This window comes from Ammospiza nelsoni, chromosome 17 (genome assembly GCF_027579445.1).
Source record: "Ammospiza nelsoni isolate bAmmNel1 chromosome 17, bAmmNel1.pri, whole genome shotgun sequence".
Lineage (NCBI taxonomy): Eukaryota > Metazoa > Chordata > Aves > Passeriformes > Passerellidae > Ammospiza > Ammospiza nelsoni.
In genome coordinates, this window is record NC_080649.1 from 363,673 (window position 1) to 380,460 (window position 16,788).

At 55.0% G+C, this 16,788-nt stretch overlaps 1 protein-coding gene across 1 annotated transcript in view; it reads right to left on the reverse strand.

Moving 5' to 3' along the window:
- The window catches only part of HS3ST4 (heparan sulfate-glucosamine 3-sulfotransferase 4), a 51,975-nt gene extending 46,317 nt beyond the window's left edge, over positions 1 to 5,658 (reverse strand). Inside the window, exon 1 of the mRNA XM_059484301.1 lies at positions 5,039 to 5,658. Coding sequence (XP_059340284.1) covers positions 5,039 to 5,658 — 620 coding nt within the window. The remainder of the gene's footprint in view (positions 1 to 5,038) is intronic.
- Between the last annotated feature and the right edge of the window lie 11,130 nt (positions 5,659 to 16,788).

Genomic DNA, 16,788 nt, shown 5'->3' on the forward strand with positions numbered 1-16,788 from the left:
AGTGGCCTCTCATCAGTCCCCAGATGGGTGAAACCGGGAGCCAACCAGCACAAAGCCTGACCCCTGCTCGCAGTCCCCAGCCCAGAGCTGACCCAGATGTCAGCAAAGTCCAATACACTGGATCCACAGAGGAGAGAGGCAGCTGAGTCACTACATTTCAGCAAAACCAACTCACAGCAGGGCCCAGAAACAAAATCAATACACTTTCCCTAAGTTACCAGAAGTGCAGTGGGTACAGCACTCTGGGAAGGCCTTTTGCAGAGCAACACAGCAGTTCCCAGGCTCTGCAGCTGTGCCTGTGGGCAAGAGCAGACCCCAATCCATCCTTCCATTGTAGGTGTTCCCACAGTGCCGCCAGCACAGGCTCACAGTGCTGATGGAAAGGGTTTGATTTCCTGAATGCCCCGAGCTGATCAGAACAGCACAGGCATTAGCCAGCAACACAATTACAGCTCACAGCGAGGTACAGCTCACAGCTGTGAGGTGACACTGTGTGGGATGAGGCTGAAGTGGCCCCAGGCTGTTGCTGCCCAGCAGCTGTTAGGGGACGCTGGAGGAGGGTCCCTGCACACATCCCTGGACACAATTCCTGCCAGCAGCCATGGCAGCAAAAGCCAAGGCCGGATCGTCCCCGGGCACGCAGGGCTGGCCCCACTGCCCCAGGTCAGCACAGGAAGGAGGGTGAGACGGCCCCGTGGGGAGCAGAGCCCCCGGCACAAATAACAACACACAACAGCCACCTGCCTCACACAGACCAACTCAGCATGCCCAGGGATGAGATTGGCAGTGCCAGCTCCGAGCCACGGCCCGCGGCTGCAGGAACCGCTCACCCTGAGCACGTGCTTATTGCTGAGGGAAGAGCTCCTGTCGTGGCATTATTCATTATTTGTGTGAGGCCAGCAGCTCACCAAATAACACGCAGGCCTGACTGCTCGGGAGAGCACTCCAAAAACCCAGACAAGCAGTGCAAATAGCATTAGACATGCAAGCCACTCCACTCCTGTCATGGTGACTGCTCCTGCAGCGGGGCCACTCCACGCACACAGCTACACCCCGTCCAAGCTCTCAGCACTGGAGACCAGGCAGAGAGGGGAACGCGATCTAATCACAGATATTGCTGCAGCCTCTCCTTGAGGGCTCCACTGAGGAGGAAGCAAGGAGTAAAGCAATGTACATGTACACAGAGCATTTAACTCTTCCAACCAGCAAACCTTAAAATCCAATTTCAACTCACCACTATCAGGTGTCCTTCTTGTGTTATGGAAATTATATTTGTGTTAAAACCACAAGTTTGTTTTCAAAATATTGTTACAAATCCCCAGTTTTTCTGCTAAAGGTAGGATGTCAAGATAGCCTTGAAAGGGTAACGTGACAGAATTGAATCCCCTCACCATGCTGAGCCTGCAGACAGCTGGGGATGGTGGCTGGGAGCACTGGGCTGTTCCACTCAGCTCACAAACCCTCAAGGGTGCCCAGGTGATGAGGTCTCGTGTGCTGGTCATTTGCACCAGCAGAAAGACACAAGTAAAGCCCCCCGATGCTGGGGCTTGGAGCTCCCACTCCCTTCACACAGCCACCTGAGCATTTCTCTTTCAAAATCTCCAGAGCAGTCACCAGGAGCATCTGAGCACCCCGAGGCACTGGATCTGCACAGGTGAACCCACAGGTGCAGGGCAGCGTGGCCACCGATCCTGCAGGCAGGATCACCTCCCCTCCTTCCCCAGTGACACAGAGCCCCTGGCCCCACAGCGGCTGCAGGGCTGCCCTGCCCACCCCTGCCCCCTCCCTGGGTCCCTCCCTCCCCTCTGAGACTGAACCGAGGGCCCCAGCACCACAAGGAGACAAACCTGCCCAGGTGTGGGACACTGCAGGCAGCCTGCAGCTCCCACCATCCACAACATCCCTACACAACTCTGTGCCCTTGATCCGCGCCCAGGCAGGGAACTCAGACATGTCCCAAATGCTGTGCCTGCGCTTGTAATGAGCATTTATGGATGTAATCTCCATTCTCTGGTCTCAGAGGCCTCTGTGTCATTCTGCCATCCTTTCTGTGCTCTGAGAAAGGCTCTCAGTGCTTTCCCAAATGCAGGATAGCTCAGGGCAGAGCTCCTGGCACAGGCCATGCCCACTGAGGCATGAGCATCACACTGGAGAGAGCAAATGCCTGCAGTCCAGCCTGGCCGTGGGGGACGTGTGGAGATCACTGTGCCTGAGCACGGCAGAGAGCAGGGGGACACTTGGACACTGGCTACAAACCAGCAACAGCTCCTGCAGGAAAGCTGGCATATCCTGGGGAGGGAAGGAGCAACTTAAAGACAATGGCTTACAAAGGAACAGCAGAGGAAGCCTGGATCTCGTTTAAGGAAAGCTGTACCATGGAACTTGTCCTTCAGACAGCCCAGCATTAGGACGGACAGAACCATAAACTGCAGCCACACAAACAACCCTGGCAGCATAATAGAAACTAACCAAAACTAATCTTGGCCCAGTTTGCACCAGTTTGTGTGTGGAAAGACCTCGGTTTGCAATTGCCACACGAACTGAGCTAAAGAGATCAGAGACAGCATACAAACCTTCAGCTTTCCCTACAGGTTGCCAGCAAAAAACAGAGCCAGCAGTGTGGAACTGCCATCCTGCATGGCACCCTGTCCCCAGCAGCACAGAGCTGGAACCCCCTGGCCCAGTGCCTGCAGCAGCTCCAGCCACTGAGAGAGATGCTGGACCACACATCCAGAGCGTTTAGGGCTTTTCAATCTCAAGGCAGCAAAGACACAGGTGATGCAGCACAGAGCACACACAAAGAAATGGCAAAGCCCGGGTGCCGTCTCCATTTTACAGGAGAAACCAAGGTGGAGAAGGCATTTCCCTTTCCTCCAGCTCCTCGAGGCTGGCAGATGATCTGGTGACTGAACAACTAAGCAAGGAACCCTGAAGGTCTGCCATTCCCTTCTTTCACTATGTAAGAAAAAATCTGACCGTGTTAAAAGCTCACAGTGTGTAATGCAGAAGTCACAATAAGGAGGTGACTTCAATAGTTGCTTCTTTGCTAAAAAAACATTGACATTTCTGTGGACAGGAAAAAGATCTCTAATTACTCTACCTGGGACACAGCTATGAGCTGTCAGCCTCCCTAGTGCACTCAGTCAGGTAATGTCAGAGGTCAGGAAGAAGCAGCTGCTGGGATGGACGGTGAGCTTTCCCCATCCTGTTCTTGGTCTGTGTTTGTGTGGCACTAAACGCCAGCCCATGACAACAGCCTGGCACCAGTACAGCCGCAGGGCAGTTGTGGCTGCTGCTGAGGCACAGAGCACCAGCAATGTCCTGCCCTGCAGGGCTGGGCACTCTTGAGGGAGGGGGGAGAAGCACCTGTTTGTGTTGGGCAGGTGTGAAGACAGCTGCAGGTCAGGCAGCCAGGGCTGGCACGGCACGGAGCAGCAGCCATTCCTCACCCATCCCACAGCCTGCTCTGCCCAGACCTCACACACCGAGGGTGCCCCAACCTGCTCTCCCACCTCTCCTGCCCCAGCAGCAGAGCTGCAGGGCTTGAAATGAGCAGCACAGCCCAGAGAGCTGCTGCAGGGATAGAAAATACCAAACTGCATTCTACAAATGGAAACCTGTGTGTGCCTCTTACTCCACGAGAGGAGCTACACCCACTCACTAGCCCTTTTCTAGTAGCATAACTTTAAAGATGAAAAAGCAACTGCTCATCATATTCAGTGCTTGATCTTCTTCTGCCTGTTTTAAATGAAACCAAACTTTTTTTATATGCCACTATCTATTCTCTTCTAGCCACTTTTCTAAACTTATTTTTCAAGGTTAAGCCTTTACTCCAAGAAAATTCAATACAACAAAACACTGTGTCTGAAATTATATCTATAAACACGATAACTATATCCAGTCCTTTAGTTCTTCCCCCCATCAGAGCAGCAAACCAAAAACACTCTCAGGGACACCCTCACTTTCTCAGTGCTGATGTCCACTTTCATGAAATCCCTCCAGAAAATCCCACAGCATTTCACCATGGCCAAGCGGATGCCACACCAAGCGTTACGAAGACTTTCCTTCCACAATCCCCACAGAAGACTGCCTGGAGTTTCTCACCTTTAAACACCCCTGATATGCAGACCATGTACTTTATTTTAATAACGAGGGACCAGATAATCCAGGCAGTAACTTGCCTGCTGCCTCTCATTTTAGCTTCGTTTGCAGAGCAACTAAGAAGCTGCCATACTAGCCACAACAAGAACTTCACCAGCTCAGCCACAGACCACTTTTTATCAAGAACCAGTATGGTTTGCTTTGAACCACGAACTACAGAGCTACCGGGAGTTTTTAAGTTCTACTGATGTGCTGCATTCTGCTCAGAAATTTTTAAAGAGAGAGAAAAACACTGAGCCATCACAATCCACTGATTTCCTAAACCTGTTAAGACATTTAACACTTCCTTACTGCAGTCCAGTGTTTTCTAATAACCAGGACTTTTAGCATAAAATTCCTTTAAAATGTTACCCATTCCTTTAAAATGTTACTCAACAGTATTTAGAGACTTCTTCACAAACAGAATTAGATCTTGTCAATGGAAAAAAACTTCCTAACGTGGAACTTGTTGAATAAAGAGTAAACCCTATTTGTGAAGCAAAGCCTGTGCTCACATGAAGACAGCATCCTTCAGCCCTGGCAGCACCTGGATAACTTGCAATCTTGTTTATTTCGGTAATTATTAATTACCGACCTATTTAGGCATATTTTACACCAACTGCAGCTGAACTGCTACGGCATGCTCACACACTCGGAGCAGCCGAGAGGGATGTTACTGGAGATTTCCTGCTTTCCCCCCAGAACAGCGCGCTTTCCACCGCTGCCAGGCGCGGCCCCGCCGACCCGCCCGCCCCGGCCCCGCGGGGTCCCGGAGCTCGCCCGGCTCGCACCGGGGGCACCGGGGACCCCCGGGACGGCGCCGGGGCTCCCCCCGCCCGGCACGGACACGCGTTCCTCCCGCCGCGGCCGCGGATGGCGCCGCAGCCCCCGCCCTCACCTGTACCACTCCAGCCCCTTCTCGTAGTTCCTGTCGAAGAAGTGGGGCTCGGTGCCCACGGCCCGCACGTCGGGGTGCGCCCGGATGGCCTCCAGCAGCGCCCGCGTCCCCCCCTTCTTCACCCCGATGATGAGGGCTTGCGGCAGCCGCTTCTCCCCGTAGTCCGGCGTGGTGCTGCTGCCGCCGCCGCGGCTGCCCGGGCTGCCGGCCCGGCTCAGCTCCTCGTCCGTGGTGCTCGACTCCTGCGGGTCCCTCTCGAAGGCTCCGCTCTGCGCCGTGATCACCTCCCCGGGGGCCAGCTGCGCCCGCAGCCAGGCGTCCGCCGCCCCTTCCCGGCTGCCGTTGGAGGCCCGCGGCGGAGCGGCCGAGGGGCCCGGGGCGCCGGCGGAGCGCGGGGCCGCCGTGGCGGGGAAGGCGGTGGGGGAGCGCGGGGCCCCGGGGGCCGCCGAGGCGGGGAGCGCGGCGGGGGAGCGCAGGGCGGCCGGGCCGGTGCCCCCCATCAGGCTGTAGCACAGGTAGGTGAGGCACAGGGAGAGGCTGCACATGCAGAGCAGCTTCCGCGCCGGGGGCCCCTTAGAGCCGCGCCCGCCCGGCACCCCCGGCTGGGCGGGGGGGGACATGGCTGCTCCCCGCTCCTCGCCCCGGGCACCGGGCGCACATGGTGTCAGCCGCCGCCCGGCCGCCCCAGCCGCATGGGGCGCCGCTGCCCGCCCGCCCCGCCGCCGCCGGTGGGGGGGGGGCCCCGCATGGCACGGTCGCCGCCGGCCCCCGCCGGGTACCGGGGCGCTGGGGCTCCGCGCGGCCGCGCTCCGGTGCCACCGGCTCCGCACTGTTGCCGCCCGAGTTCCTGCCGTGAAACTTTGTGCCGGGTGGGAGGCGGGAGCGCGTTCCCGGCGCGGGGAGGGCCCGGCCCGCCCCCGCCGCCGCCGCCGCCGCCGCCGATGCCGAGAGCGCGGGGAGAGCGGGGAGCGCGCCGGGCCGGGCCGGGCCGGGCCGCACCGCGGACAGCGGCCGGGCAGCACCGCGGACAGCGGCCGGGCAGCCCCGAGACGCTCTGCCCGGGCAGGCCCCGCTGCCGGTCCCGCCGGCACACGCTGCTCGCCGCCGCCCGCCCTCGGCCGCCCCACACCGCTCCTGCTGCCCAGACCCACCCGCCGGGCCGCACCCGCTCGTGTCAGCGCTCGGCGCAGGGCCCCAAAAACAGGGCCAGTGTCAGCTGTACCCTACAAATCCTCCTCCTTTCCCCTGCAAAATCACCGTGCCACAGCTCCTTGGCCCCGTGTCCTGCCCTGCTCCCCTCCACCTCCCCGCGGTCTGTTGTGTCCCCAGCCCATGGCTCCTGCACACAGCCTGCAGCTGCCAAGAGACAGATCCTTCGGGACAGCCCCACGCAGCATGGCCCGGGCCCCTTGGTTCTGGCCTTATGGGGATCTGGGACAGGTTCTCAGGGCAGCCTGCTTTCCCCTGGGATCCTGAGGAGAGGTGGCAGACCGTGGGCAGGGGCAGGCAGGAACTTAATTTGGAGCATGGAGGGTTCATAGTTTGGGTGCCAGGAGCTGCACTAGTAGATGAGGCCAATTACACCCTTGCACGACGTTCTTCCAGGAACTCTGTCCCCAGCCTCGGTGGAGCAGGTTGGGGCTGACAGCCTCCCTCCTCACAGTTTTCTGGAGCAGCCATCACCTCTTTCCAGCTCCACGTTTTGTCACTTCCCACCTCCAGTTCTCAGGTTTGGCATTAGGATGTGTTTTGTGAGGGGAAGGAATGCATTATTGTCTCTCAGCTTTCTCCATACCTCGTCTGAGGTCTCTCAGAGTTTCTCCATCATGAGTGTTGCCCTGGGATATTGGGGCGTGTCACAGCCCTTGGCATCCTGCCCCACAGCAGAACAAGGCTGGCAGTGCCATGTACAGCTATGAATTGAGGAACACGGCCATGTGCTAAAACCCTCACAGGTGAACGAGCAGCAATGTAACCTTGTGCACCTGCCAGCACTACCTAGGAGCAGCAGATCCCAGAAAGAGCCAGCACCCGACCCCAGTGGCAAAAGCTGCAGAGCAGCTCTGTGTTCACACCCACGAGGGCCACAGCTGCACGCCTGAGCCAGCCCTGGGAGGATGCAGGCTGTGTCTCCAGCCTTGTGCATCTGTGAATGCCGTGTAACTCACCCTGCCTGTGAGCAGGACGAGAATTTGGAGGCAGTGACACTTGTCCACTCACCAGTCTGGGGAACTACTGGATTGTACAGAGATGCTCTGGGTGAGGCTGGATGGGAGAGAGCTGGCAGAGCTTCCTCTTGCTCCCCCAGCTGATGAGCCGTGGCCTAGGTTTTGCAGGGGAAGCCCAAGAATTGCCCAGGTTTTACAGGGGAAACCCATCTCCAAACCTTACTGTTGCATAGGGGTGTGGAATCATGGAATGTTTTGAATTGTTAGATTCTTCAAGGTCATAGAGTCCAACCATTGCCATGGCCAGGGACATCTCCCACCATCCCAGGCTGCTCCAAGCCCCATCCAGCCTGGCCTGGAACACTCCCAGGGATCCAAGGAGAGCCACAGATTCTCTGGGCACCCTGTGCCAGGGCCTCACCACCCTCACAGGCAACAATTCCTTCCATATCCATATATCCAATCTAACCTTGTCCTCTGTAAGTGTGAAGCCATTTCCCCTTGTGCTGTCACTGCTCTCTTTGAGCTCCCTTTTCAGCTGACATATCTGTAGAGGCCCTTCTTGTTATTCTGTATGTCCCTGGCCAAGCTCAGCTCCAGCCTTGGCCTTCCTGCTTCCATCCCTACACACCCGGGCAGTTTCCCTGTACTTTTCCCATGATAACTCTTCCTGTTTCCACTGCCTGTGCATTTCCTTCCTCCCCTCGAGTTTGGCCAGCAGGTCCCACCTCAGCCATGTCAGATTTCTGCCTTTGTTGCCCAATTTCTTGTTCCTGGGGATCATGAGCTCTTGCGCTCTGTGGAAAGTGCCCTTAAAGACCTTCCAGCTCTGCTCTGCTCCTTGTCCCTGAGGGCAGTTTCCCAGGGGTGTCATTGACCAACTCCTTGAAGAGCTGGCGCTTTGCTTTCCTAAAATTCAGAGCCCTAACTTTATTCTTCGTCTGACCTAAATCCCTCAGGACTGCCAGCTTCACAGAGCAATGCACCTTTGGGCTCCCAGCTACGCTCGGTCTCATTGCAAAAGCAACATTTGGAAAAAGTGAAGTGCCAATGTTAGGTAGCTACCCAGAGCTGAGAAATGTACTCATAAAAAAAGGAGGAAAAGCATCAGTGTTTCCCATAATGAACAAAAGCTCAATGCTGCTCTCAGCTGGACATGTGTTCTCCCTGTGTAGCTCCAGTTCCAATGGAGATAATTCCTTCATAATATATTTTTTATGGCACACATGAGACCTCTGAAATGCAGTGTCTTGTGTCCCGTAAATCATTTTCTGTAACTCGTGGATTCCTTTCCAGCTGCATTACAGTAATGTGAACGTTTGGGGACTAACAGGAGCTGACAGGAGAGCAGCCTCACGTCCCTGCCTGGCGCTGCAGGAGCGGCACGGCTGCCCCAGCAGCAGCTCCTGGCCTCGGGCATCCCCCAGGCACTGACCAGGGGAACACAGGGCCTGTCCTGGACTGCCCCAGCCCACAGCAGGGCTGCCGAAACTCGGAAATCAGGCTTGAACCTTGAATGAGAATCCCAGTGGGTGCAGCGTGGGTCACACGGCAGGGCTGGGGACAGACGGACACTCTGAGGAGGCCCTGGCAGAGCAGGCTCACTTGGCTGCTCTGCTCAGCACATACACATGGCCTCTCGTGCAATTGTTCTGGCATGCATGGATTTACCTTGAGAGACATGAATCCTTCTCATACATGGAGATATGTCTATTCCACACTGGAGAACACACAGAGAGCCTGCTGGCAGCACAAGTCTGCTCCTGAGTTTCCCAATATCAAAAAACCCTAACTCAACCCAAGCCAAAACCCAAACAGTTTTCAGTTTCAAAAATAAGATAAACCTCAAACTAGACTCTATTTAATGAAGTCACAGTGCTTTGGTCTTTCTGACACAGGGAACACACCCAAATTGCAGTGCTTAGCAGAATGCCCCAGCCTGACATCCCTGTGGCTCCAGCTCCCACAACGTGCTGCACAGGAGGCCAACAGGATTTACAGCAAACCACACAGAACGCAGAGACCATTTCTTCTTGGGCACCAGCTTCCAGCCCAGAGGAAATTTTATAACCAGAATGTGAAGCCCTCTAAAACAAATGGTTCATCCTTAAATGCCTGCTGCTGGGCTCCAGCTCCTGATTCATCACAGAGTGTGTATTTCTCCTGCGTGGATGTCAAACGCATCCATGAGCAGATCTGAGTGTTATCCAATGCTGGCTGGTGCTGTTCAGCCATGGATGCAATAGGAGCTGATGGAGTGTAACACTTTATTTGACAGTTCTGCTCTTAAAGGCTTCTGTATTTACCCTGCATACCTGCCTCTGCAAGGCACATCAATTAGCAATGGGAGCACTTCCAGGCAGGCAGCAGAGGCCAAGCTAGCAAGGCCAGCTGAGAATTCCCTGGGTGGGTTGGTTGGGTAGATCACCTAGTTCATGCCCCACATTTCGGCAGGGATCAAGATCAGTTGGTTTTGACAAAGGGAAAGGAATCTGGGCAGCCATGGAGCAGCCACCCCTGGCATGCAGTTTTTGCTCAGTTCAATTACTTATGGCTGCCCCACCTGGGCAATCTGCCTGCGGTGCTCTCATCCCCACAGGGACAGCAGTGCTGGGATTTGTCCCAGGATCTTGGTTATGGGGACATGACAGTGAGTCGTGGTTTGCAGCTGAGAGCCCTTCCCTGCAGCAGCTGCCAGGCTCTGGCTGCACGTGCTGGTGACCAGGCTGCAGCTGGAGCGCGGGTGACACTCGGTGGGCTGGGAAGGCCTTTCAGAGGTGCTGCTGCCCAGCTGGAGCTGTGCAAGGGCGAGTGGCCTGGTCATGGGGGAAGCAGAACTCCACTCCAGGGCTGAGACGACTGAGTGCTGGCACGCTCACTGCTCAGACATGGCATTTGCTGCTCCAGTGTTCTCACACCTTTGCTCCAGGAGCAGAAACTGGGAGAGGAGCGCTCCGAGGGCATCTTCAGACTGCACAGCCCATCTCAGGGGGCCTGGGTGTATTTGGCCAAGGGAAGGGAGCTGGAGAGCATGTCCCTGCTCTCCAAATGCACAGGCAGATGAGCACCAAGAAAGGAGGAAAATGGCCTCAGATAATAGTCTGTACTGGCACAAAACCAAAGAGGTATGAGTTGGCACAAATAACTTTTGGCTGGAAATCAGATGGTTTCTAACAGTGGGAGAAATGTTGTTCTGGAACAGATTCCTGAGAGGAGCGTTGGGGGCAAGGTATGCAATTAGTTTTAAGATTGAGTTTGAAATGGACTTTATAACATCATTGCCAGCAATTGCAGGGAAATGGGATTTGATGGCCCAAGCTGTCCCTTCTAGTTCCATGCTCCTGTTGTCATTCACAAGCACCGATCAGAGCAGGAGCCCTCTAACAGGAAAGGGCTCTCTAATCTATCAAAGCCTTAACAAGACCCATTGAGGAGAATCTGGAATTAGACTCATTTGAGTGCAATGAAAAGGGTGTATTTTAACAGGGACAATAATTTCCTTTTGTAATAATTTGTGAGGGAATATCACAGGACACTTCTCTTGGAAGGCTTTACACTGCAACTGGAATTCTTTGTAAAGAACTGGGCCCGGCTGGGAGTCAGGATGGGTCCCTGCAGGAGAGTCTCTGGCCTGAGAATCTAAGGACTAAATTCCAGAGATTATCTCCTCAATTTCCTGACTTTTACAAACACTAGGAATATATTTTTCAGGAAACTTCAGAGACTAACCTCCCATAATTCCTCCTCATTATTTACTTGTCAACGGAAGCAATGAAACACCTTGAAAAGAAGTGGATTAATGCACACAGTGCTCTACATCCTTCAGGGAATGAATAAAGTTTGTAAATATATACTGAATAGCAAAAAACAGAAAAAATGCAATGACATTTAAACTCCAGTCAAAGAAGGCTCTCAAGATGTTTTGCAGTGGCATTCCACTCTGTCAAACCATTTTCCCATTCATAGAAACAGCTTCAGGTTTAGAATCATTGGTAATTCTGATGGCTGTTAGTAGCAGCTCCAGTGATCTAAACAGCCCAGTCTGGGAACCTGCATTTATTTCTTTGACCTAAAATTACAAAGGTGGAAGAAGACATCACTGGGCAAGCTGCTCAGGCACCAAACCCACTGTTTCGCTGATGTGCTGTTCTCAATTGCTATAAAAAGGAACAGCTCTTGGACTTAGAAAAATGCATGTACCACAAATACGCTGTGGAACGTGGTTTATCCAGGGTGTAGTGCTGAAAGTGGAGCCAGAGGAAAGCCAGTCAGCCCGAGAGGTGAGCAAAGGGGCACTCGCAGGTGACACAGATGGTCCCTCGGGCCCCACCAGCTCCTCAAGTCTGCCTTTGCTCACTCAGGGCTGCCCTCCCGGGTGCCCCCGATCTCCCTGGGCACGGGCCGTGGGAAGGGCACTGCAGCCCCCGCCCCGTGTGTCCGCGGGTGAGTGGCTCTATCTGCTCAGGATCAGGAGATAATCCCCCACTCTAATCTCGGTTCTTCCAGAATGAGGAGCAGGGCTTGCACGGGCAGCCCTTCTCTGATTGCACAACAGGATGACATGCCAAGTCTGTGCTGAACACCGTGTTAGTTGGCTGTCTCCATCCTGGGCTAAACTGTGGTGATACTCAGAAAGGGCAAGACAGTATCCACAGAGAAGCTGTCTCAGATTTGCAAAGTATCTGAGTGTATCATGAGGGAAACGGGGGCGGGGAGGGAGACAGAGGCCACCTGTGGTCACAGAGTGACTTTGATCCCAGTTTCAGAAGTCACAGTGCCGGATCCCAGCCCTGATGAGAGCATGACACCCAGGGCTGGAGGCTGCAGAGGCTGATGGAGGCTGGCAGAGGTGGCAGAGGCTGCAGAAGGTGCATCACACAGAGAGCAGCCCCAGCTGTGTGGCTTCAGTTTCACATCCAGGGCTGCCTCCAGGGCAGCTGTGACTCAAGCATGGCCTGTCCTGCTGCTGCCACGGGCTGCACAGTTGGCTGCAGGGAGCTCATTCTGAGCCACCAGGACACATGCAGCCAGTCAGGCAAGGACAAACATATAACAGGACAGCCAGGAGACCACCTGGCCTCCCTGCTCGCTGCCACCTGCCCTCTGTGACTCCCAGTGCCAGTGCCCTGCTCGCTCCGTGCTGGCAGAGTCCCTAAAGCGCTGGGGGAAATCCTGAAATGGCAAGAAGTGGGACATGCCTACCAAACAGCACAGAGCTGAGGACCCTGGGCACAGCTCATCTGCTGCATGGCCTGCTGCCACATCAGTCTCAGGAGGCTGGATTAGAAATGTTTCATCAACATATTCTGTGCTTTCTAAAATGCCCTTCACCAGCTGCGTGGGCCACTGCAGAGCTCCCTGGCTGGGTGGCTTGGCTGCCCAAGGAGAAGGGCCACATGCTGCACAGCCCATGCCCTGCTGCAGGACAGGGGATGGACAGCACCTCCTGTGCCTCCTGACGGGCCAGCGAGGACGGTCTGTGCCCAGGGGCCATCGCAGGTGTGCAGCCTCCCAGCCCACCTCAGGCAGCTGGCTCCCGCCCTGCTCTGAGCTGCTCATCGTGCCCTGTCATAGCCTTCAGAGAGGGAATGGCCACTCCAGTCTCTGCAGCCGTGTGTCCAAGGGGATTCAGCTCCCCCTGAGCACCAGCCAAGGTGCTTTTCTTCTGCCTTCCTTCTCCCTCGTGTGCCCTTCTTGGGCCATGGAGCAAAGAGAGCCACTGCTGCCCTTTGCTGGAAACAGCCATGCCCAGCGTGAGTCCCTGTAAATCATCTGCTCTCTCTCATCCCTCCCCTTCCCTGTATGGTTCCTTCTCCCTCATCACCTGCCATTCAGCCAAGCCCTGCTGATTTCAGTAATGTAATCCCTGCTTATTAGATAGATCCTCCACCTACCTCATAATTTCTGTAGCTCTTCCGTGAGCTGCCTAATTTATCACTCTGCCTGGTAACAAGGTACCCAGTGTGCTACCACTAAGATTTATTCTTCAGAAACACCCATGCCACCTCCTTGGCAGGGCTCTGCTCTCTTGGCTCCTGAGGAACTCTTTCTTTCAGGATTTTGAATTATTTCACTTGGGATTCAGTCTGAAAGCGTTCCCTGGAGATGATATGTCCCATCCCATAGCTGCCAGAGATGGAGCAGTCCTGCTCTGGAGGACAGAGCACTGAGGGATGATGAGAAGGACCAGGAAACAAAATGGGTGCTTGCCACATGTAGTTCTCTCTGATGAAACCTGCAACCTGAGCTTATCCCCTGCTGTGAGAACACAGCAGAAGCATTCAGTCTGTGATCCAGTCCAGCTGCAGGAGTGAGTCCCGGGTAGAACCAACTCATGTAAAAAACATTTGGCTTCATTTGGGAGCAGAAAACTCTTGCTGTGTGTCAAGGGACTGACTGGGCAAGCTGGTGTCAGTGCATGTCAGGCCAGGGTGTTCCTTGCAGTTCCAGCCCACAGACCTCAGGGAACAGCCCCTCGTCCTCACGCCACCTCGTCCCAGGGCTGTCAGGGCCACAGCCAGGCTGCCCTCGCCCCTGCCCTGCTGTACCTGCACCTTCCCCTGTCCCGCTGGCTGGGACCCGCAGGGCTCGGCCTCGCTGGCACTGTGGCAGGGCTGTGGCACACAGCAGCCAGGAGCAGCCCCAGCCCTCAGCACCCCTCGAGCCTCTGCTCCCTCTTCCAACAGCTCTGGCAGGTTGGCCAGCACGGGCCAGGTCTGTCCTTGCTGTGGCACTCAGCTCCCAGCAGCTCTCCAATCCCCAGCAGGCACTTTGGGGAGCTCCTGGACTGGCTCCAAACTGGAGCAGTAACCCAGAAGGAAAGGCAGATGTGTGTGCCCAGAGCTCAGGACAGGGCAGGGAAAGGACACTCTGATGGAGGTGGAAATACCCGTGCAGGGATCACTGGGCCCTTTCCACCTGCTCTCCCTGTCCCTGTCCCATGGCTGGCCAGCACTGTGCTGGGAACATCCCCTGTCCCTTCCTTGTGTCCCCCTTTCCAGCTGTGCCTCTTTCTGCTGCAGCTGAGCAATCCAAGCACTCTTGGCCAGGTGTGGGTTTTCTTCCATGATGTGAGAAGTGAGAGCCCATAAACTGGAGATAGTCCTGGGAATGTTCAAGGAAAGGAAAAGCTAAAAACCCTCATGATGCCAAAGAAGGGGCTCAGGGCTTGCAGTGGGGCACTGTGTGACTCAGAACCCACCGTGCAGGGCTGGAAGCAGAGGGGATGGCTGATGCTCCTGAAACAAACTTCAGCTTCACCTGAGCAGAACTTCTAAAAACTCTGCCGTAAAGGTCAAATAGTCCTTCCCAGACCATGAGCCTTTCTTAGAAAAGAATCAACTATAGCTCTCATTATGGAAAACAGTCAAAATAATACAGCGATGCTCCCTCTGAGGGAAAATAGATAGTGCGAGTTATTCCATCTTCCCATTCAGCGATATCAGTTTAGAAAAGCGAGGCTATTTACAGAGAGCATTTTGCTTCCAGTACTTCTGAAGTAAGTGAATTCTGAATTAGTTTAAGTGCAGGATAAATCAGCGAAATAGGAACATCTTTACACTCCAATAAGATGCTATTACTCATAAGCATATTGCACTCCAGCTTGTGGGCTAAAACTACCAGTGCATGACAGGACACCAAGGGCATGAAATGCAGGGGATCCATGAAAATTAGCACAGCACCTTTGGTGTGGAGAGGTAATTTGGGATATTGATTGGTGATGATGGCAGCCCAGTGCTGAGACTCTGACCTGATCCTGTAATCCCAGATGCTCCAGACAGCCATGAAAACCCCAAAACCCCTTCCAAAAGCAATCTGTATTTCTTCAGATTTCAGATCAGAGGCTGAAGCAGGAACATGGCATTAAATGTTGTGCAGCTGTTCAGGACACTGAGGGCCCGTGACTCGTTTTCCACATCCATCACACTGGCAAGGAAGGAGCCCAGGTGGGAGCAGAGCCCCAGCAGGCACACAGCACACATGGCAGCGACAGGGTGTCTGCAGCCAGTGTGACCCAGGCTGGAGCACGCTGCACAGGGTGGCAACTGCACAGAGGTGCAAAGAAACGAGGAGCTGAGGCTGCTGAAGAGGAAGATGGAGCATCACCACAGGAATTTTGAAGAAATACTTTTTTTTTCTTTTGTACCTCTGTGACCTCCCTGGCTGGGGGACACCGCAGCTGGGCACAAGGAGATGGCACAGGTGGTTCCTGTGAGTGGGGACATGCCCTGCTCCCCACTGCACGGGTTGTTTGGCCTGTGGCACAACACTGGGCAGGCCCTGCTCCTGGCGGCACAGCACGGAGCTCCAGCGTTCCCAGCGTCATTGTGTAGGGTACAAATAGGGTGTGCACTCAGAAAGACAAACCTGGAGGGCTCCAGGGATGGCTGGACATGATGGATTGTGCCTCATGGCTGCAATCAGCTATTGAGCAAGACCTTCAGCACAGGCAGTCACTTCCAGCCCTTGGGATGTCTCTCCAGGGAAAGAACCTCCTTGGGCTGCAAGTTCAGGCAGAAGCTGGTCAGAGGGACGATGCTGAGCCTTCATCATCCATAGTCCCTTCAAGCATGACAGTAAGAGGATGAAGAGCAGAAAGGGCTTTGCAATTTTCACCATTTCTATCCCTCCTCTCCTTGGAGGAGGAGGGATAGGGGAAGGAGACTGAAGTTCCTGAGGCAGTTCCCAGCATTGGGCTTGGACCCAGCCAGGTCATCACAGCACCAGATGCTGAGGCACACTGTGCTGGGATTTGCCATGGATCCCAGCTGCTTCCCCCTGCCAGGTGACCTTCCCATGGGCTGGTGTCTGGGTCCTGTACTTCCAGCTCTGCAGCAGAGGTGTCAGAATCCTTTCTGGGAAATGGAACACAGCCAGGCACTGCATGCAGAGAGGCACTGAGAGCCTCTCCCTGATCCCTTGACATCTTTCACCCTACTTCTCACAAGCTGCTTGGATTCTGTGTCAAGAGGGTGATTCTGCAAATTACATCGGTTCTTGTCTCCTCTTGGTTGGCATGGCAACCTGGGAGGATGGATGGCACAGCCTTGCTGCAGCTCTCAGGGATGCAGGCACATCCCGGCTCTGCTGTGCCCGTGCTCCTGCTGATCAAGGCAGACGGTGCCACAGCCCCAAACAGGGCAGCCCTGTGGAAATGGGGGATCCAGCTCCCAGGGCGCTCCTGGCTCTGATTGCCACTGGTGCAAGGGCTGAAACTGGCTCAGGCGAGGCAGGAACAAACTCCAGTGCAGGACATGGGTGCCCAGGCCAGCAGCACTCCAGAGCCAGCTGCTGGCACGGCCACATCCCAGCTCTGGATCTCATAGTCCTGGCCAGGGATCCACTGTTCCTGCTGTCCCAATAAATAAATTTAAGCATTTCCAGCTCAGCAACCAGAGCCATTGCTGGGCTTGCCTTTGTGTCTGATTAATGAGACAGTTGATCATTTACACATCTCTTGGGGTCTGTCTTTCCTGGGTAATTCTGAAGTTATGGCTGTTTACACAGAAGAGAACCACATCACCTTGCCAAGAGCACAGCTGGAGTGATCCTCGTGGAAATTGATCTTCAAGGACCTGAGGC